Source organism: Grampus griseus, assembly GCF_964374135.1.
Source record: "Grampus griseus genome assembly, chromosome: 2".
Taxonomy (NCBI): Eukaryota; Metazoa; Chordata; class Mammalia; order Artiodactyla; family Delphinidae; genus Grampus; species Grampus griseus.
Genome location: NC_139018.1, coordinates 145,015,202 through 145,035,823, shown reverse-complemented (window position 1 = coordinate 145,035,823; position 20,622 = coordinate 145,015,202). Strand labels below are relative to the sequence as shown.

The following is a 20,622-nucleotide window of genomic DNA, read 5'->3' as shown; positions in this document are numbered from 1 at the left end:
GTGTGTGTGTGTGTGTGTGTGTGTGTGTGTGTGTGTGTGTGTGTGTGTGTGTGTGTGTGTGTGTGTGTGTGAGACACAGAGCCAGACTCCAGAGCCCTTTTCTGGAGTGGCTGCTGGCCACCTGCTGGCAGAAACCATTGGTATTTTCTTATTGCCATTTGAAAGGGGACCTTGGGAACGGAAATTTTCCAATGTGTTTTGTAACCCTTAGCAAGCACAGGGAAAACACCTTTCTGAAATTCCTGGCATGTGGTCCTTTTGACCTTTGCAGGCATGTGCGCCCGTGCGTGTAAATGAGCGCTGCTCCCTCAGCAGAGGCCAGGGGTGCTGGCTTCCATGGAAGCAGGCCCATTCAGCTGAGCTGGAGTTTAGTGAGACTGTTATTCTGTAACAGAAGTCTGTAATATCTGTATACGTATATAGATATGTATGGACGCGTATGTATACGTCACTGGTGTATTGCATTCTTTCTGACTGCAAAAAACAGTGCAGTTGAAAACTATAGGAATTCAGAAAGGACGTGTGTGAGTCCCGTCTTCCCTAGATCACCCAAGATAACCGTGCGCCCTTCCTGCAGTTATAGCTCTGCAGCACGTGTGTCTCCCATGTGCACAGGACAGTGGGGCTCAGCCGCTCTGTGGTCTGTGTTCCTGGTTGGCCCGTGGGAATGGAACTGCGTGTGTAAGTGGACCCCAGCCTGTGGTTTGCGAGAACATCAGAGAGACAGCCGGCCGGCTCCATGCTCACCCGCCCCACCCAGCACGTGAAACCTGGTTCCGGTGACCTTGGGGGCGACTCCAAGGAGCACCATCTCGGGGTCCCGGGGGGAGGAGGAAGCTTTCACTGGCCCTCCCTAGGCATTAGTCCCCTGCGAACCTGTAGAGGAAGGGGTCGCTCCAGCCCTGAGGTTTCTGGGGGCACTGCAGGGGTGAGGATTTCAGAATGGCTTCTGCTTTCCTTCCTGGCCCGTGTCCCCAGGGTCAGCTCCCTTGGACATCTGCTCCAGGCTGTGCCGGAGGAGGGCATAAGCACAGGTGGAGGACCAGGTAGGATGTGAGGAGAAGGGCAGGCCCTAGCCAGGCCTGTGACAGGGGAGGCGCCGGCCTTTGTCCCCTGATCTGGAAGGCCCCCGAGAGTGCTGTTCCCCGTCAAAGTGGGCAGTGCGGATCTCTTCAGGTGGGGAGAGCGCGGGGTGGTGGGTGGCCCCCCTGCGCCGTGTGTGCAGCCCGGGATGCACGGAACAGCACCCAGGTTTGCTGCAGGGCAAGGCCTCCGGCCTACTGCTCCAGCATCTGCTCTCCACAAACAAAACTGGGTATAAACTGCTCCAAGTGGCCGAGCCTAGCCGGGCACTGGTGGATCTGGTGACCTGGGCTGCTGAGGGTGGGGCCCGGGAGCTTTCCTGGGCTCCTTCCTGGGTGTCTGGGGTAGGTCTTCTGCATCTTCAACTGTTGTAGCAAAAGTAGGTCAGTGACTGAGGTTTTTTTTTTTGCATCAGCTCCCTCAAAAACCAAAGGCATTTTAGGACTATAGTATAATGGCTTATTTATTTTTATTCTGATTTATTTGCTTTATGAAGTCAACTCTGAAAAGTCCATTGTTTGGCTCTGTTTTGTTTGAGCCTCGTGACTCTTTCCCTGAGGGAAACAGGGCTTGCTTCTTGCACCTGGAACAGGCCAGGTGTAGGTGCTGGGCCTGGAGGCGGGGTGCCGGGCTCTGGTTTTGAGGGTGCTGCCTCTGGGCGCCCAGTCCTTGCAGACAGGCCAGCCTCTCAGGAGAGAGCCGCCCGGCACTTGGCACACGTTGGGTGCAGCCAGGGACACCCCTGCCCAGGCTTGGGGGCTGCTGGCTCCTCCCTGGGGAGCCGGGGGGGGGCATTCTGGGATGAGTGGGGAGGGTGGTCTCGGCGGCAGGTGCTGGCCTCTGGGCCCCATCTGGGTGATGGGCCAGTGGCCTCCAGGGTTTCCTCTCCTGCTCTCACCTGGGACGTTGTGGCCGAGGTCAGCATGGGCAGCTGGCCACAGCCGAGCCCGGTCCACGGTGGGAAAGGAGGAAAGCTGGACGCGGGCCAGCCACACCTTGTGTGAGCTGGGGGAGGTCACTCTGACTTTCGACCTCAGTTCCCGTCTCTGAGATGGTCCGTCCTGACCCCTGCCTGCGTCTTGGGGTGGGTGGGGTCCCAAGTAGCGCACCTCGAGAGTACACGCCTGTGCGCCGTGGGGTCCCTGCCATCCAGGCCTACCCGGCAGGCACAGCGGCGAGGAACTGAGGGCTGGGGGAGGGGGCCCAGGAAGAGGAAGTGGGGCCAGAGTGGTTGCACAGGCTGTGTGGAGAAGCGGGTGAGAGCAGGGCGCTGCTGTGTCCGTGGTGAGTGGCACAGGAAGGGGGTCGCGTGGCCCACCGGACCAGGCCCTCTCCCAGGGGCCCCGGCTGACCTTGAAGAGTCGGCTTCTTTGGGGCGGGGGTGGCCAGGTTGGCCAGGGGCTTGGCCTGCGGTCTGGCTCCGGTGTGAGTCTCTTCGGACCTCTCCGTGTGGCCGCCGGTGACTGTGCCACCCCCGATGTCCCAGTCCCACAAGGCCCCAGAGGCTCTTCCACGCTGTGCCCGCTCCCCCTGCCCCGCGCACACCCTGCCCTCATCCTGGCTTTTTATGGTCCGAGAGGAAACCCTTTCCCAGTAGCCTGAACAGGACTCCCAGTTCCTACCTCTTCACCGAGCTCTGGCCGAGGACACCGATTCTCTTGCCTGGAATTTGGGGTCTGCGTCCTGACAGTGGGGTGAATTCGCCTGGGCTGCAAGGGGAGGAAGGGTGGCAGCTGGCGCCTGCCCCGTCCACCTGGGCTGGTTCCAAAGGGTCAGTCAGTTGTGGGAGGGTGAACAGAGCGACTTTTATGACAGGAGCCTGGGGGACCTCCAGTGCATGATTACAGCCCTGGGTCTGCTGTTGTTAGAATGCGTCACCGTGGTCTTTTAAGTCAGGCCAGGTCTGTCAAACTCTTTATAAGGGAATGCCTTCCAACCCCGTTTGCAGTGGGACCAGGGGCTCTGGAGCCCTGGGGTCCTGCCCTGGGAACTCCTTCTAGAAAAGTAGATTGGACTTAATTGCTGTTCCTGAGTTTCTCATGCTCTCAGGCCCACCTCCCTGCCAGGTTCTAAGGGGAGCCCTTGGACTGGTATCTGTGGCAGTGGGATTTGGGATGTGCTGTGGAAACAGCCTGGCCAGGAATGCGAGCGTTGTTCATTTAACACGCGCTTTTCAATTTGTGTTATTTGTGGCTACTGTTTCCTAGTTTGCTACAGATTTGTTTTTAATTTTTTGAATAGGTAAATGCATTGTGTGTTTCAAAATCCGGGGGTTTAAGTTATCTCCCAAGGAAAGTTCTCCAAGTCCCCCTTGCCCTCTGTGCGCTCAGCTCTCTGCCCCCACCATCCTCGGCTCCAGGTTCTCAGATGCCCCCCCAGAGCACCTCTGCAGACACAGGCAGACGTGCATGGGTGTGCACGCAGTACTCAGCCTCCTGACCGCGCGTTCTGCTCAGGACCTTGCTTTTCTCACTCAGCGCTGTCCCTCAGAGACCTTTCCGTCTCAGTTCAGAACGTGTTCCACTCCTTCTTCACAGGATTCTGTCTTACGGGTGTCTGTTCAATTTAGGTAACGGGCCCTGGAAGGGCATGAATTGTTTTGAGGCTTTTGCTGCACCGCCCCACGTAGTCAGGCACACATCCCATCTTGCAGGCGTGCAGGTGTGTCTGTAAGATAGCTCCCCCGAGTTGTGAGTTCAGAGGATACGCACATCTGTCACTTGGATAGTTATTGCCAAGTCGGCCTCCGTAGACATTGTGGCAGTTTGTACTTCCATCAGCAAAGTGTGGGAGTACCTGTTCTCACCGTCTCAGCGCCCTGACAGGTGAAAAGTCAGGTGTCTCTGGGGGTTCATTTATATTTGTCTCCTGATGGGCGATGTTGAGCATCTTGTCAGATGTTCAGGAGTCATTGTACCTCCTGTTTATGAACTGTCAGCCACAGCCCTTGCCTATTTTTCTATTGAGTATTATGTTTTCCTTTTAATTTCTGTGAACTCTTCCTGTATTGGAGATTAGCCCTTTGTAGCAAGAGCTGCAGATATATTTTTCTCAGTTTGTTATTTATTTTTTTGCCTTTCCTCGTGACTTTCTCTGTGGAGACATATTTTATACTTTGTTGTCAAATTTATCAATCTTTTCACTTACGGGTTTTAGACTTTGATTCATAGAAAGAACTTCTATCTTAGCATTTTAAAGGAATGTTCTCAGGTTTTCCCCTAGAACATCTGTGGTTTCACTTTTCCCATTTAAATCTTTGATCCCTTCAGAACTTACCCTGGTTTAAGGTGTGAAGCATGGACTGGTTGTTACCTAGTTGTCCTAAGACATTTTTGGACACTGCCCTTCTGCCTTGCCTTAGGTGTCACTGCTTTCTGCTACACAGTTCCTATGATCTTAGAATCTGGTCCAGGCATTTCCGCGGTGCTCCACTGCCGGTCAGCAGCTTGTGCAACGGCATGTTGTATCTGGTGGTCCAGTCCCCCCACCTCATTCTTCTTCTTCAGCATTTTTCTGGCTGTTTCTATGTGTTTATTTTTCTGAATGAATTTTAGGATCAAGTTATCCTATTCCAAAACAAAGCAAGGCAAAGCAACAACCCAAAATGTCTACTTTTAAAAATACACCTGCATCCATTGTACAAACGTGGAGACACACGCATCTGCAGAAGGCGGATTTTCTCGTTTAACCCGTGCCCCCAGGCTGTGTGTAGCAGTCTCCAGCCAGGTGCCGCCTCCTTTCATGTCCTGCCAGCCCTGGCATGTGCGAGAGCACACAGGAGCGTGTGATGAGCCACACGCGTGCACCACAGCAGCGGTGGGGGAGAGCACCCAGGGCAGGGGCAAGGCCAGGGCCAGGCTGTTTCAGCAGAGATGAGCACTGGCTGGTGTCTGGCTGGGGACGCTCCCAGGAGCCCCACCAGTGATAACAGCATATCTCCTCTGAGCACCTGTGTGTTCTCCCACTTAACCCTCACCGTTACTGTGAGATGCGGCCATGACAAATGAGTGGGAGTGCAGGAGTTGGGGAGGGGCAGGCGCTGACCCCTGCAGAGGCTGCTTCCATGCCGAAATCGCCTCTTCTGCCTGCTGAGTCCTAGGGTGAGGGGGACCCCACGGAGTGGCAACTCTCTTTCCTGGGCCTCACCTCCCTCACCTGTACAATGGTGGGTAAGAGCTTGCAGCCTGGACTTCCCAGGAGATGGGGCATCTGTGTGTCAGCTCCATGTGGGTCTGTAAACCACCGGCAGAGTAGTCGAATGTCCTCCTAAAGAAAATAGGGAAGTCAGCCTCCCCCTCGGAGGACAGGCCTTTCTGCTGACCCCAACCAGCTTGGCTTTCCTTAGAGGCTGGTGGTTGGTCGGCCCCAGTGGTCGGCCATCTGCCGAGATGCCTCAGAGTGGGAGGGAGAGCGGGCCTCCCAGGAGTGAAGAACGTGGCCGTTTTGAGGTTGGGAGCTGGAAGCAGCCCTATGCTGGCGACCACAGATTGGAGCTATCTATTGATGAATGACAGGCCTCTTGCTAGCAGCGAGTAGCTGGGGCCTGGGAGCCCGGGAGCAGCTGTTTCTCTGTGGAGGCCTCTCCCCGTGCCACCCTCTGACTCTCTGGACCAGCCCTGCCTCTCACCATCATCCCCCCCAGACACACCCCTGCATAGATGCCTCGTGCTCACTGAGTTCTGCTCTTGCAGGCCTGGGTACCCCTGCACCATCTGCTTTTCTGTCCCAGGGCCCCTGGTCAGAGATGCCTCTCCCCCCTTCTCCCTTCCACGGAGGGAAGCCCAGCCAGGCTTCCCCGAGCCCGGGCCAGTAGAGCCCCGGCACTCACCGCCCAGAAGGGGCCCTGTTCTGCAGATGTTGCTGTGGTCCTGGCTCAGGGCACACACACACACACACCCCAACTCCCCGCCCCTGACTGCCCACCAGAGGCTCACAGACAGAAAAGAGCCACGATGGTCTTTTTTGTAGGTGCTGTTGGAGCCAGCACCTCCCTTCACCCCGTGGAGGCTGGCAGTTTGGCCGAGGCTGGATGGGGCGAGGGAGGTCACGGGGAACACGCCCTTGACGGAGGGCGAGCAGGAGGCGGTCTGAGCCGGAGCATGCGCACTAGTGAGCCCAGCTGCACCTGCGGGGGGCGGGCCTGGGGCGGGGCCAAGGCGGGTGGCTCCGCGAGGAGCCTCTCGTGGCTTCTCGGAGAGAACATACTGTTCCCGCCCAGGCTTGCGGCTTGGGCAAGAGTGTGGGACGCCCTGTTCCCTGATAAGATGAGGCAACTGCTCTCGGCCGCCTCGCAGGGTGCCAGGGAACATTTATGTAACCCCCGCCCTGCCTGCCCCCGGCCCGCCCGCACGACCTGCTACCTGCCTGCGCCCGCCCCCAACTATACACCTCTCGCCACTGCATACCCCCAGGCCCGGCGCCCCAGCTCCTCCCCACACTGCGCCCCCAACGACCAGCACCAGCAGGTCCTCGACCTGCCCCCACCGTTACCCACACCCCTCAGTCCTGGCTCCTTGGGGCCTGGCACCTACTGGCGGGTACCCACCCTCCAGCCCCGGGGTCCCCAGCGCCCCCTACAGTGACCCTGGCCCTCCCTCCTCCCTGTGCTTCCAGCCCCCTTCCTCCTTCCCTCACTAGGCCCTCTCGCCATCCTGTCCCAGTGCCCCCTACGCCCACACACCTGCCGCCCTCCTGGCTTCTGAAGGCGGGGGCGGGCAGAGCGACCTGTGCGCACCCCAGGCTTAGGCTCCAGGGAGGCTGCAGGAGGCCTGGGCCCCCTTCAGGGGTCTGGGGTCTGGGTCCCTTGTGCTCTGGGCCTAGCTCCCTCCGGTGGCAGCCCCGCGGTACCGCTGCTGTTTCCCGGTCGCATCCCAGGAGGAGGCAGGTGCGGAACTTGAGCCTGGCCAGGAAGAGGCTCGGCTTTGTTTGGTGCACGGGTGCACGCCCCGCCGGTCCCGGACCTGCTGACCCCTGCCCCGCTCTGGGTGCAACCGCCCCTCCCCTAGCTCAGCTCAGCCACGTGCCACCTGGGGTGAGTCCCTGAGCGGCAGTGGCGGTTTTCAAAGTGAGGCCCAGAGACACCTGCAGGGACTCCAGAACCTCCAGTTGAGGTCAGAACTATTTTCTCAACAATAGCATTATTTGTCCTTTATTTTCTCAAAAGAATACAGTGGAATGTTCCAGAGGCTGCATGATGTGTGATGACATCATCCTTCTGACAGCTACTGGAATATGTGCTTGAGTTTAAATGTTTTTGTTTTAATTTCTACGATAAATGCCAATGGGCATAACCCAGGTGAACAAAAGCTCCCCGGGTTCCTTACTAAAAGGGTGAGCAGTGCTGTTGTGGAGGTCTCTGGTCTCTGTCTCCCTGTACAGGCTGCCTTTGCCCCATCCGTTCGCAGTTCTCCCGCTGCCCCTGGTCAGCCTCCCCGGTGCCGCTTGAATGTCACCACTCAGAGGCCAACCAAGCAAAAGCCGGTGGTGCTCCTCGCCAGCCTGCATCATAACTTCTGAATGGTTTATCCGTCTGTCTGTGGACCAGCTTATTGGTCACCTGGAACGGGCTGACAGAAGAATAGAGGACGGACCAGGGAGAGCCCTGTCTGTCGACATCACACCCACGTTCCCAGGGCTGGGCACTGCTTTTGTGCTCCATAAAAGTGTCGTGCTGCCGATGCCCCAGTAGGCCAAGGGCTGCGTGCCGGCCGAGTAGTGATGCTGGGCTTTCCCCACCTGCCACCGGGCTGCCGGGCACCAACATCCCATCCTGTTGGATGCTGCCTTTCGCTGCCGCCCTGGGGTCATGCATCCCGTCTCTAATTATATACATCTAACGCGCCTCCCAGGGTTGCAGCAGAAGGACCCTGAAAAGGACAAGCCTCCCAGTGAGGACACAGGGTTCATTAGGAAGCAAGGCTGAGTGTGGCTTTGGGTTGGTTCTGTGCCCAGCACCCCCACCCCCTGCCCCTCCCGGCAGGCCCAAATCCGAGGAGACCTAGTTGACAAGAATAATAGATAAGAGCAAAAATAACATCTCGGGAGTAAGCACTGGGCCTGTACCAGGCGCAGTGCCAAGGGCTGGTTGTGTGCAACCCTGTAGAGTCCCCACGTGGACCCCACTGTGAGGATGGGGCGCTGTGTTCATTTCCTGTGGCTTTTGTAACCAATTAACCACAAACTGGGTGGCTTAGAACAACAGAAGTATGCTCTCTCACTGTTTTGGAGCGCTGAAGTGTGAAGTCAAAGTGTTGGCAGCGTTAGTCCCCCCTCCCAGTGTCTGGTGGCTGCCCCAGACTCCGAGTCCCCTGGCTTACGGGTACATCACTCCCTGGAGTCCTTCCCCCTTTTCTTCTAATGTTTGTGATCTCATCTCATGATCCCTACCTTAATTGTATCTGCAAAGACCTTTTTCCCAAATAAGGTCACATTGACAGGTTCCAGGGGTCAGGACTTGGACGTATCTTTGGTGGGGCCACTATTTACCCCCCCCCCTGCAGGCAGTGAGGCCTTTGTCTGAGGCCACGCATCAGTACACCACGGAGAGAGGAGCTGAGCCTCATCTGTTGGACCTGGTGCACCAAAGTCTTGAGTGCAGCGCCGGTCACGTGAAAGGACGCCACTGTATTTCGTGCTGGACCTTTCCAAACACTTAAATGATAACTGCGCTGTGAATCTCCTAGGGTGGGATTAGTGTGCGGTATTTCTCAAACTTTGTATTGATTCTTCCCCCCGCCCCCAGAACCGATTAACAGTTTTAAAATTCTGACTTGGTGTTGGGCTAGATATTTAAAGAATTACTTTTCTGCATTCCTTTTTATTGTTATCAAAGACATAAATGCATATGATTTTTTTAAAAGACACATAACACAAAAGAGTTTGCAGCAGCAAAAAAATCCTCTTCCCAGTCCAGCCTTATTCTCTAGAGATCAATACTGCTCTGATTTTAGTTGTCTCGGTGGTTACTGCCATAAATAAAACTGTATGATTTTATTACTGTTTCTCATTTTATCAACTTTAGATGCCATCCGTTACCTCCCTACCCTGAAATTTAAGGAATTACCTCATTCCTACCCCTCCCCCACCTCCTTCCGAATTGATGGTTATATGATTGTTTTTAATTCTTTTGTTGATTATCCTTATAGCTTTTAACCTCATTTAGAGATTTCCTTTGACTGCACATGGGTGTATTCCTACCTCTCCCTTAAACCCACATTCTCTCCTGGGGCCACGAATCAGTGGTATGGGCTTTGTCTGTAAGATCGATTCTAAACACTGACAAGTAGTGCTGGGGTTCACATGATCACGACTGTGTGAATGTTGCTTCCGTATGCCAGGGCCTCTGTTTGGAACTGCATTCCCTTCTGCCACCTCATGGGGTTGTTGTGAAGGACAAATAATACACAAAAAGCCCCTAAAACAGTGTTTGGCTCAGAGCTCTTCCTTCGTTGCTCGTAATCATGTGGCATTTTAGTTTGCTTCTAATTTAGACAATTTTCTTACATGTCTTCTATTTTTCCTGGAGTTACTAATTGCCTCTCTTTTTTCCCTTTAACCAAAGAATAGTATGTGCCTTGGCCGTGTCCTGAAATGTGTTCAGCCTCTTGATCATGCTCTATGGTACATGGAACTCCCTTTCTTCTTGTAACCCTCCCTCTGTGATTCCTGGCCCACAGCTCCAGTGGCCCACCAAGTCTCCCTCACTCTTGTCCTGGGATGACCCTTCATTGTTCGCTTACTTCCCTGGCTTCTCAGTTTTTTCTTATTTTTGCTAGAGTGTGCAAGGTAAACTTGGGAGGCTGTGTTTCTCTGTCATCTAGCAGCTAGTGTAACTTACGAGAAGTCTGGTGTGTGTTGCAGCCTTGCTCCCTCCCGGACGACCTGCTTCTCCCCTTTCTCTCCAGTAAGTTTTGGGATCTCTTGTTACCTAGTGTTCTGACACTGCAGGTATTCTCACAGCAGGAGCCTTTCCTCACTCCTCGGCCCACCTCTGTGCTAATAACCCTTTCCATGTTAGTTTCCTGTCTCCTTTTTTTACTCTGACAGATACTGTTCTATTGTTTCTTTGGTAATTTCCTCTTCTCCATTTTTTTGTTCTTTTCCTCAGTGTCTTCTGTTAGTTAGATGTCTGTACCCACAGGATTGATTCCGTGACGCTGAACTTCTAGCTCTTACTGTTAGTAACAGATGGGAAGTGATGGTTTGCTCTCTTGCTTGATTGTGAAACCACCCCGCCCCACCCTGCCCCCCCCATAACAGAAAATCGATAAGGAGAGCAAACAGAGCCACACACAGCTCTCAGCCTCAGCATTGCTAGGAGACAGAGAACACTGCAGCATTCACGTTTTCTAGAGCTGTTTTTTTTGTTCTCTTTTTCTGGGATATTTCCTTGAGTACGTTTCCAGCTTTTCTATGGAATTTTTGTTTGGGCAGCAACACTCTCAACTTCTAAACACTATTTTTTGTTCTCTGAACTTCCTTTTTATCCTGTTTGCTTTATGCATAAAATTTTATCTGAAATTTCTTTGAGAATGCTAATTAGAATTTTTAGCTTAATATTCTCTTCTGTTTCCCGGCTTTACTCTTTTTTCCTCTGGAGTCAGTGGTTTTGTTGCTCTTGGCCTTTCCCTTTCATGCCACTGGTTTTCCTTGGATGTCTGGCCATCTTTGGGTGTCTGTTTATATTTAAGGTTGATGGGCTCATTTGGAGTGGGCGGTGTCGATTTCCTCTGCTGAGGCACTGGTGGACCAGCTTCAAGGGCTGGCTCTCAACTTCAGGGCCAGAGTCCGGGAGGGAGGGGGAGAAACGGGGCAGGAAAGTGTACGGTGTGGCCAGCCCCAGTGCCAGAGGGCTGCATTCTGGGGTGCTAGAACCCCCTGCTGGTTCTCCCTGTGCAATTGATGTCTTTTGTGTGTGTGCGTGGTTCAGAGTTTGCCTGGGTAAAGGCTGGCCTGCCCCTTGCCCTGAGCAGGGGATGGGAGGGAGGGACGAGGTGCTGACCGTAGCCAGCCTTCCTTACCTCCCCCTGCTAGGTGTCACCCCGCAGCCTCCTCCTGTGCTGCCTGTTGGCCATGTTGGAAGATCTCTGAGAGGAGGAGCTGCAGACTCTAGTTGGAGCCTGTTGCGGTAAACAGACATCTCGGTCACAGACTGTCAGGCCCTGGAAATAGTCCATCCTGACCCATTCATGTTACAGATGAGGAGACTGTGGACCATCTGAATGGTGGCTGGGCGCTGGCGTCAGCAAATTGTCTGCAGGCCCTGCAGGGCTTGGGGCCTCTGGAGTAGGGCTCCTGGTGGGGCCAGGGTGGTGTGGCCAAAGTTGCAGGCCTGCGAGCTCTCCCTGACCCCTCCACCCTCTCCTCCTAGTTTCCCTTCTTAGAGCCCAGGGACCGGCCTGTGCTCCCCGCCACCGCCTAGGGACAGCTGACCCTGCAGAGGGTGCTGTGTGGCACGCCGTGCCGGGTACTTGAGGGGGCCGCAGCACCTGGCATGCTGCCATTTCCTCTCGGGAGATGTCGGCTTACATCCACCCTGCGGACAGGAGGGCGCTGGCACCCACACCTGTACCCTGAAGGATTTGTCGCCGAGGCTGTCAGAGACGGGGCACCGAGGGAGGTGCGCAGGGAGGGAGGGGCAGGTTTGGGTGTGGGCTGTGACTGACCCTCCCTCTGCCGTGTCGCCCACAGGGGAGCGCCCCTTCGCCTGCAGCTGGCAGGACTGCAACAAGAAGTTCGCGCGCTCTGACGAGCTGGCGCGGCACTACCGCACGCACACGGGCGAGAAGAAGTTCAGCTGCCCCATCTGCGACAAGCGCTTCATGCGCAGCGACCACCTGACCAAGCACGCGCGCCGCCACGCCAACTTCCACCCAGGGATGCTGCAGCGGCGCGGCGGGGGCTCGCGGACCGGCTCACTCAGCGACTACAGCCGCTCGGACGCCAGCAGCCCCACCATCAGCCCGGCCAGCTCGCCCTGAGCGCCGGCGGCGGGGCGGGGCGGGGCGGGGCCCGCGGCAAGCCACGCCCTTCCTTGCCACGCCCACCCTAGGCCCCGCCCAGCCCCGCGGCCCCTCCTCCTTACCATAGCCATGAGCAGATGCTCTCACTTTCTCCCGTGATTCCGTGTCGTTTCCTTTTGTAATCAGAAGAGAGAGAACTTTATGAAGTCAATGACAACAAAAAAAACGATTTTCTTCACCTCAGGTGTCAAATTTGTAAAAAAACAACGAAAAAATTCCAAAAAACACCATCCACGATTGCACAAGAGACATACCCACGAAGGTGATTCAGCGGTGTTGAACCCCCCTTTCTCAGGGATGGACATGTTCCACGAGGTCAGTGAGGACACCCCCTTCCTGCCGCCTTACTCTGTACATAGATTTGCACTCTGGAATTTCCTTTTAGGTTTGGGCACACACTGGGGGCAAGGCAGTGCAGGTGAAGCTCAGCGCAGGCGGCGGATAGGCCGGTCGGTTAGTTTGGAGCCGTGGTCACCGACCTTGTGCTTTCAGGGCAGACCCCCTAAGCAGGGCCCGCGGCTCCCTCTTCCTGCCCCCTGCCCAGCTTCAGCCTCGCCCCAGCTGGCAGTGGGCTCAGAATGCAGACGGCTCAGAGGGACGCCTTAAGCCGTGATGGGTAAGGGGAGGACTCCCCAGGGAGACTGTAGGGGTTCTCGCCTCCGGGACCCTGCCCAGGTCCCCCTCGGAGCGCCGGAAGCAGAGATGCAAACCCGTGTTGGGCAGCCGGCCGCACCATCTGATGTCCACATGGCCAGGGCCCCCGCCCACTGCTGTGTCCCCACAGAAGGCCCCAGGACCTTCCACTATTACACCACGTTCTCTGACTGGCCTCCTACAAGGGTGTCCGAAGGTGTCATTGGTGCGTCCAGTTCCCACATTCTCCCCGACCGGCCCTGCTCTTGGGATGCCTTTGTTTGACACGATGGGTAAAGCGGGGCCACCCGGCCAGACGCTCTGTGTGTGTGGCTTGCTGTGGCCGCGCTCGGCTCTTCACAGAGACTGTTCCGTAGCAAGAGACCGGAACATTGTGACTTGGAACGTTGGGGGGTGGCGAGGCGGATGTCATGGGAAATGCAGTCGGAGAACGTGCATTCTCTTTCCTCCCTGGGGAACACCGGACGGAAGTTGTGGGAAACGCTTTTTTCAGACCCACCGTGTCCCCAGCTCAGAATTAGCGAACCCTCAGCTTCTCCATGAGCCCTGTGTCCCCTGGACTCCTCCCTTCCCCTCCTACCTGGGAGGCCCCGGCCTGTGGGGCAGTAGGGTGCAGGGCCCCACCGCCAGCCTTTCCGTGCTGACGGGGGCGGGCAGAGAGCCGGGGACGTCTCTCCCGGAGCTCTGACCTGGGCAGGTGGGTCAGGCCGGGCTCCAGCGCACTCCTCAGTGGAGAGCTGAAGCCACCACCTGCCCAGTCACCTCCCTTCCCTTCCTCCAGGGAGTCGGGGCCTGTAAATACAAGTCCCCAGGACAGTGTGTGTGAGTGTGAGTGTGTGTGTGTGTGTGTGTGTGTGTGTGTGTGTGTGTGTGTGTGTGTGTGTGTTGGGGCAGGGAGTGTGGGTTTGGGAAGGACTTGGGGTATCTTGCAGAGACCTCTGTTCATTTCGATGAGGAGGGATGATCCTTGGGACCTCAGAGGGCCATAGAGGGGCTTCCCTGAGCCCAGAGTGCCTTGGTTGTGGTCATTCTGCTTCCACCCCGAGCCGGTCGTGGCGAGGGATGCAGCACAGAGGAACCCCGGAGACCCAGGCCCAGCTGGTGCTCGTAGCCCCTGGGCGGCTCCAGAGCAGATGGGCACCCTCCGTCCCTAGCAGCCAGGGGCAGGCAGGCTGCTGTCTGCAGCGCTCTGGTTGCCATCTCTAACTCTGCTGTGTGTCAGCTGGGATCAGCCAGTGGTGTGGTGGTGGCTTCTGAGTAGCGTGGTAGCTCCTGAGCTGTGCGGGAGCGTTGCTCTTGCTATGGGTGGGAACCAGGCGGGAATGGCGTGGGGTGAGGGGGTGAGGGGGTGGCCCCACCCTGGCTCTCGTTGGGTTGTGTGACAGCCCTGCTCGCATTTGGTCCAGGAGAGAGAACGGGACGTGCTGGCCACCTGGACGGAGCCGCGCCCTGAGCACCTGGGGTGAGAGCTCTTCACGCCCGGTTCCAAAGTGAGGCCCGGAAGGGCCCTCGGAGGTCCCTCCCAAAGTTGTTTCTGGGTGGGGCAGAGAACGCCACACTCCGAATACACTTCATGTCTCAGGAACTCACATTCCAGGTTCAGGAATTTTATTCCAAAGTCCTTTGGTGTGCTCGCCCCGCACGGGTCCCTGAAGGCAGGGAGAAGCCACGTGCCCCGAGGGGCCGCGCTTCCTGTGACCTGCCCGCAGCATCGCGGAGCAACAAGGGTTTCTGACCCCCCTGCTCTCTGCATATAGGAAGGGGGCAAAAGGACTCTAAACCCAGTCATCGTGGAATAAAAGAAGAGTGGTTTGTTTTAGAGGCGGGGTGGGAGGGTGGGGGAGGGAGAGCGGGCGTTTGCTGTTTCCAAAGAGAGCACTTAATTTAATGTTTCCTCTAAGTGACCCAGGGCTGTTCCGTCTGATAGATGGAAGGGTGACATTGCCTTAAAACAGAAATATGCAGGCGTTGGCTCTTTTCGGCAGATGAGTGTGTCTTCGTTCCCAAAGTAGTTCTCTGATGGCAGGTTGCGGTCCTTCTGAAGTGGGCCTGGTCGGGAGACAGGCCACCGTACTTCTGCCGCGGGTCACCTGGAGGGAACTCCCGCCCGGCAGCCCCAAGCACTCGGCCTGAGGTTCCAGCCAGCAGGCAACCTGACTCATCTGGGGCTAAAATTCATCTCACTTGAAGGGTGGGAAAAATCCATGTATCTCAGGCTAAGTTCGAATGGGCTCTTGCTAGCATCTCATCATCGCGACACGTGGAGTGCGTGTGGAAAAGAAGCGTGCGGTGGCAGGCCCCGGAAGGCCGCACTCGCTCAGACCCCCACGGAAAGCAGTTACACGGTTGGCGACCCTGCTGAACAGCCTGTATTTTTTTCTAAGATGTAGAATTGTCTTCCCGGCCTGGGTTTGTTTCAGGGTCTTTCATTTTTCTGGTTTATGGCCATGCTTGCTGGCTTCAGTGTGAGTGAGGAACCCCCAGGACTCCTAGAAACAGTAGCGAAAACTCAAACCTTTCTTTTGTGGCCGACTCCAGTGCTTGCAAGGCCAAGGGGGCAGAGATCTCAAAACAAAGGCTGCCTGACTGAAGGGAGAGTTTCCCTCCAAAAAGGCCTACAAGTGACCCTGGACTCAACCAGGGGGCTGGTGTTCAGCCCATGTCCCGAACAAGGAAGCCCTCTTTGCGTCAGCCATGTTAGGGTTGTCAGCTCCCCATACACCTACCCTATTCTACAGCCATCGGGAAAAACGCAGCCCCTTCCACGAAGGGCCCTGGGGTCCTCTCCTGTTGGGTGCTATGTAGGAATGGGCAGTGATGCCCTCGATGGGAATGTGGTCCTGGAGGTGCCCTACCTACATCCTGCTGCACCCCACCCACGGCACTCGGGGTGCACGACGATCCCCCTTTATTCTGAGGCCACGCATCCGGGCAGGTGCAGGATTCGCCAGGGTGCAGCCTCCAGGTGCAAACTTCAGCAGCACTGGGGTCCCCAGACCTCCCCATGCCCTGGGTCACAGCTCAGACCAGGGAAGGTGATTCGGAGGTGGGGACAGACAGCTGGGCCACAGGTGGCCCCCAGCCCTCCTCTGGGGACACACAGACAGGGCTGGTGGCTTTCTGGGGTCCAAGTGAAGTGCGGCAGAAGCGGGGTCTCCAAGTCTCCTCCCCTCCCCCCTGCCCAGTGTCTCCAGAAGACTGGCCGCTTTTCTTGCCAGAAGCAGGTGCTAAGGTGGCTGCCAGCGTCCAAGCACGCCCCAGGGACTCGCCCCTAGAGCTCAGCAAACGAGAGGGCCACCGAACAGGGAAGCGTGATCTGAGCAATAGCGTCCCCTCATTTCTCAACTCCTGGTTTCGGCTGTGTTTACAAGGCTACCTGATGTTTTTGACTTCTGACAGCTATCACTTTTTTTTTTTTTCCAAACCCTTTTTCCAAAGTCATTTAAAGACTGAGTGCTGGAAGGTTTGAAGGGCCTGTTATATCCATCATGTTGTAGCCGGTAAGAAATGCTTTGCAGGTCACCCACATCTTTCTGTCCAAAGATTCCACGTGCGATTCTGGTGACCATATTTTCCAAAGCTAAAATCAAGGATGTGGGCTGACCCTTTTTGAATTCAGGATCACCCTGGGAAAAGCCAGGTCCTGTAACTGATTTTCCCGATTCTGAGGCTGAGTTTTCAAAGGTTTGTCCCAGACACATCCCAGAGAATTTTGTACCAGAATTCGGATGCACAGTCCAACTTACTACTGATTAATGCCTGAACACCGTTTAGGGAGAGGCCCTTCCCCCACCTGCTACTCTGTCTCTCATCAGTTAGAAGAGTTGGACTCGGTGGGAGGCGTGAGCCTGGGGCCACACTTGGTTTCTACTGACCCCCATCGAGGTATTGGACTTGCAGTGTTCCCCCGACCCCACCCAGCCTCTCCCCTTCTCATGCAGCTTTAAAACCTTACTCCTTTTATTTAAAGATGAACAGGATGGGAGAAAGTGGCTTCCCCTGCCCCGCGCATCATGCATTCCCTGCGGGGGACACAGGATGCATGGGGGTCGGCGGGGCCGCGTAAGCAGCTTTCTCTCAGGGCTTGGGACGTCTTCCTAGTGACATGGCGACAGGCTGCTGCACGTGCTCGTTTGGAAACCAAGCTGAATGCCTGCCCGGCAACCACAGGTCTGGGTGAAGGCCGTCTCTCCCACTCAGCCCAGGGCCGCCTGTCCGAGGCCAGATGCCTCCCTCCCCAGCCTGCCTTCCATGGAGCAGGGGGCCACTTCCCAGTGTGGCTCAGACACCCGGGGGGAGGCGTCCAGTCCTGGGTCGGGGTGCCTGTCTGGGTGTGGGTGGGAGGCTTCGCTCCCTCGCCTCACCTTGGAGAGTTCCTTGTGCCAAGTGCCGAGGACCCTGCGGGCTGGAGGCGTCGCTCTCCCGAGCAGCTGTGGGTTGTCGGGCGCGGGCCGCTGTGGCTCCCACGGGGCCGGGAATTGCTGTGTGGGTGGGCCGGGTGCACGCCGGGTCTCTGCACAAGGGGCCCCTCCTCCTCCCAAAGCCATCCATGGAGCTTCTCTGGAATTGTTTGCCAAAATCCCAAGGTAGAATCCAAGGGTCCAAGACCATTTCCATCGAGCACACGTTTTCCTTTTCCATAGGAACTTTCTTTGTTGTTTTTTTTAACCAGCACCACACCATGCTTCCGAAGGCCATGTTTCGTCTTTCCTGGATCACTACAGTGAAGTATTACAGTTGTACAGTTCCCAATCTGGCCTTGGCTTGCTCGGATAAAACTTTGTATGTATTTTGTAAGGCATAGATTCTATATTGTAATGATGTCCTATGCAAAAAAAAAAAAAATTAACTAAATTGTAAATTTTATTGTTTTAACGTGTATGCATGTTTAGTGACGTTTACATTTTGAAATAAAATTTATGATTCATTATTTGCCAGAGCCGGTCCTTTGATGGGCGTTGGAGAGGCTCTGGGAGGGGAGGGAACTGAAATGACCCAGCTCAAGCAGTTGGATGTGGTTGGCTGAGGGGCGCACACCAGCCTGGAACTGGCAGGCCTTAACACTGGGAGAGGGCGAAGGCTTTGCAGCGGGTCAGTGCTCTTCTGGCTCTACCCCGGGGCCCTCGGATCATCACATTCCCCCTCCCACCCCACAGAAAGCTTATCAGCCTCAATCCCCAGGAGCGCTGAAAAGAAAAGCAGGTTCCCGTGCAGGGCACAGCGCTTGTCCAGAAAATGCCCTAGATGCAGCCCACCTAGGTCCCCCAGGTCAGCCTTGGAGACTGACCCCAAACTGCTCTGCCACGGGGGCCAGGCTGGCACTGTGGAGACAGGGCCAGGGGTCCCCGGGATCTGCGGGGAGGGACAGCATCTGTTGTGGTCCATCTCCCATGGTCATGAACTGCCCCAGCCGCTTTCCGAAGCAGGGCCTGTCCGAGACGGGCAGGGCAGGGAGAGGGCCTGGACCACGGCTGTGCTTCCGCCCCACGGTCGCAGCTCTACCAGGCACAGACCCAGGACTGTGATTCTTATCACCTCTTCATACATAGGCTACGTGAAAACCATGAAGAAACGTAAAATAGCAACAACGGAAGGCCTTGCAGTGGACGAGAGATGCTTTTTCCTAAAGCTCCATCCACACCGGCAGGCGTTTCCTGATGAGAGCTTGTTTTCTGCGTTACAGACGAGGAGGAGGGGTGGGAAGGGAATGGCCCCAGGCACACACTGAACTGTCAGGGAAACAAGCATACGTTTTCAAACAAAAGTCTTTCTGGTGCCGAGACGTGTGGAGCCAGCCCGGTCTTGGTGGGAGCGTGTTCCCAGGACGGCCGTGATTGCGCCTTCTTAGAGACGGTTCCTGGTTGCTCAGAACTCCCCGGACAGCAGCACGCGAGATGGAGCCGCTTCCATAAATAATTGTGTGCTGAGAGCCCAAAAGCTTCAAAAACATTGATGGGGAAAAAAGAGCCATCCGTCCTGATGTCACGGCAAAGGTTTGAAAGAGGTCGAGGGCTCTGCTGGGGTTCCTTTCCAAAAGATGGGGGTGGTGCCTGGCGTTCAGGAAGCCTCCATTTCAGGAACCTGGGATCCGTAGAGACCCAGAGAGGCCCCCAGTGGTGTAGAAGGAAGAAAGTAAACAATAGGTTTTCCCGGTGCTTGAAAAGCAGATTTACTCGTGCGTGTCCACAAACAGAGCACGTAAGCAGTGTGGGGGAGGGTCTGTGGGGACAGGACCTCAGCCCTGGGCAGTGACCAGGTGTCAGATTAAAAGGTCAAACTGAAGGCAGTTAGGTGCAGAGCTGAGGGCGCGGGGAGAGTTTGCACAGAGGCGTGGGGTGCACTGGGCAATGTATTGGTTAACAGAATTCAAAACAGCCAGCAGGCCAGCAGGACGACAGCAAGTCCCTGACCAGAGCTGACAGTGGGCATGTGCTGCTCCCGGCTGGGACAGACCCCTATTACCGAATAAGGGGGAGACCCCTGCCGGGCCAGCCTGGCCTGCTTCAGGTCTCCCGTGATGGGGATGACTAGTGAGCTGCCTTTGCACAGGTAGTGGGGTGGCATCTGGTGCAGGGCGTGTCCTCCCAGAGGGCAGAGGCTGGCTGAGCATTTCCCATCGCATGGCACTGGCCCGCAGGCCGTGAGCGCCCCGCTGTGGGGGGCGGGGAGGGGGGTGGCAAGGATCTGCCTTCTGCAGGGGAGCCTGATCAGGAGGCAAAGGGGGGGCTGCAGTATTTTTCAAGGGGAAATCGGCAACTATCTCCCCATGGCCTTGGCAGTCCTGTTGGGGTGTGGGCTGGCCTTCGGTGAGCTGGGCTCGCGGCAGAGGGCCTTGAGTAACAGGTTAGACTGTGTAACTTATTCTGGGGACGTGGGTGGCTCAGTGCCCCCAGTCAAGCCTCCTCTATCTATGATAAACTTTCAGCCATTAGCACCACTCCGAAGGCTTTCCAAGTGGAAAGCATCTTGACCCAGTGACAGCACCCGGCTGCAGCCTCGTGGAACAGACAACCTGCAGCAGCGGCCCCAGGACCGGCAGGTGTTGATGGAGACGGTGCCGGAAGCACAGGGCCCTTGTTAGTTTCACATCGTGGTCACCCACATTCACGGGAGAGAGAGGCCCAGAGAAGTGGTGCTCTGGGCTTAGCCTATAGCCCCTGCCCCCATCACAGTGTCTTCCATCCCCAGCATCGAACAGTGGGGCAACGAGTTATTTGTGAATTCCACTGGAGTCCTGGGTGAGTACCAACAATGAATACCAATATGATTTGCATAATCAACAGGCTTCCCCTTGGACCTCCCAGGAAGTGTTGTCAACACATGCACAAGTCACACAAGGGCTACCGCTTAGTGATCCATTACTCCTTCGGGAAAATAGGTACTGAGCTCGGGCCCTGATGAGCGGAAGCTACTCCCCTCGCTTGTCCTGCTCTTTCTAACCATAAGCACGTTCCAGAGTGTTAACTGTGTGGACCCAGCCTGGAGGGTGGCTCATCCAGGGCTCCGCAGCTCTCTCCCAGCCACAGTCTGGGGAATTTCTTATGTGAACCGTCCACTCTGAGAACAAAGCTGCTAGTGTGTGGCCTTTGACTGCAGTGGAAGTGCACCCCTCAAATTCTCGGCGGTGGGGTACACGGGCTGGGGAGGCACACACAGCAAGCGTCGGCCATGATGAGCCCTCACTGGGGTGGGGGGTCGAAACTCACACTTCCATTACATATATTATGAATGCAGCAAATATTAAATAATAATAAATAACAATAATAAATAAAAATGAATAATAATAAATAATAAAAAAGTTAAAGTTATCTGTTAAAATTACCAAAATGTTTAAAATAGTATCAATAGGAATAGGGGGTTAGTT

At 55.9% G+C, this 20,622-nt stretch overlaps 1 protein-coding gene across 1 annotated transcript in view; it reads left to right on the top strand.

Annotated features, from left to right (window-relative positions):
• KLF13 (KLF transcription factor 13) overlaps positions 1-17,688 on the top strand; it is a gene marked incomplete at its 5' end in the record, with an annotated part of 45,084 nt that extends 27,396 nt beyond the window's left edge. The window contains one exon of the mRNA XM_082649726.1: positions 11,773-17,688. Coding sequence (XP_082505852.1) covers positions 11,773-12,062 — 290 coding nt within the window. The 3' untranslated portion in view covers positions 12,063-17,688. The remainder of the gene's footprint in view (positions 1-11,772) is intronic.
• Positions 17,689-20,622: the final 2,934 nt, after the last annotated feature.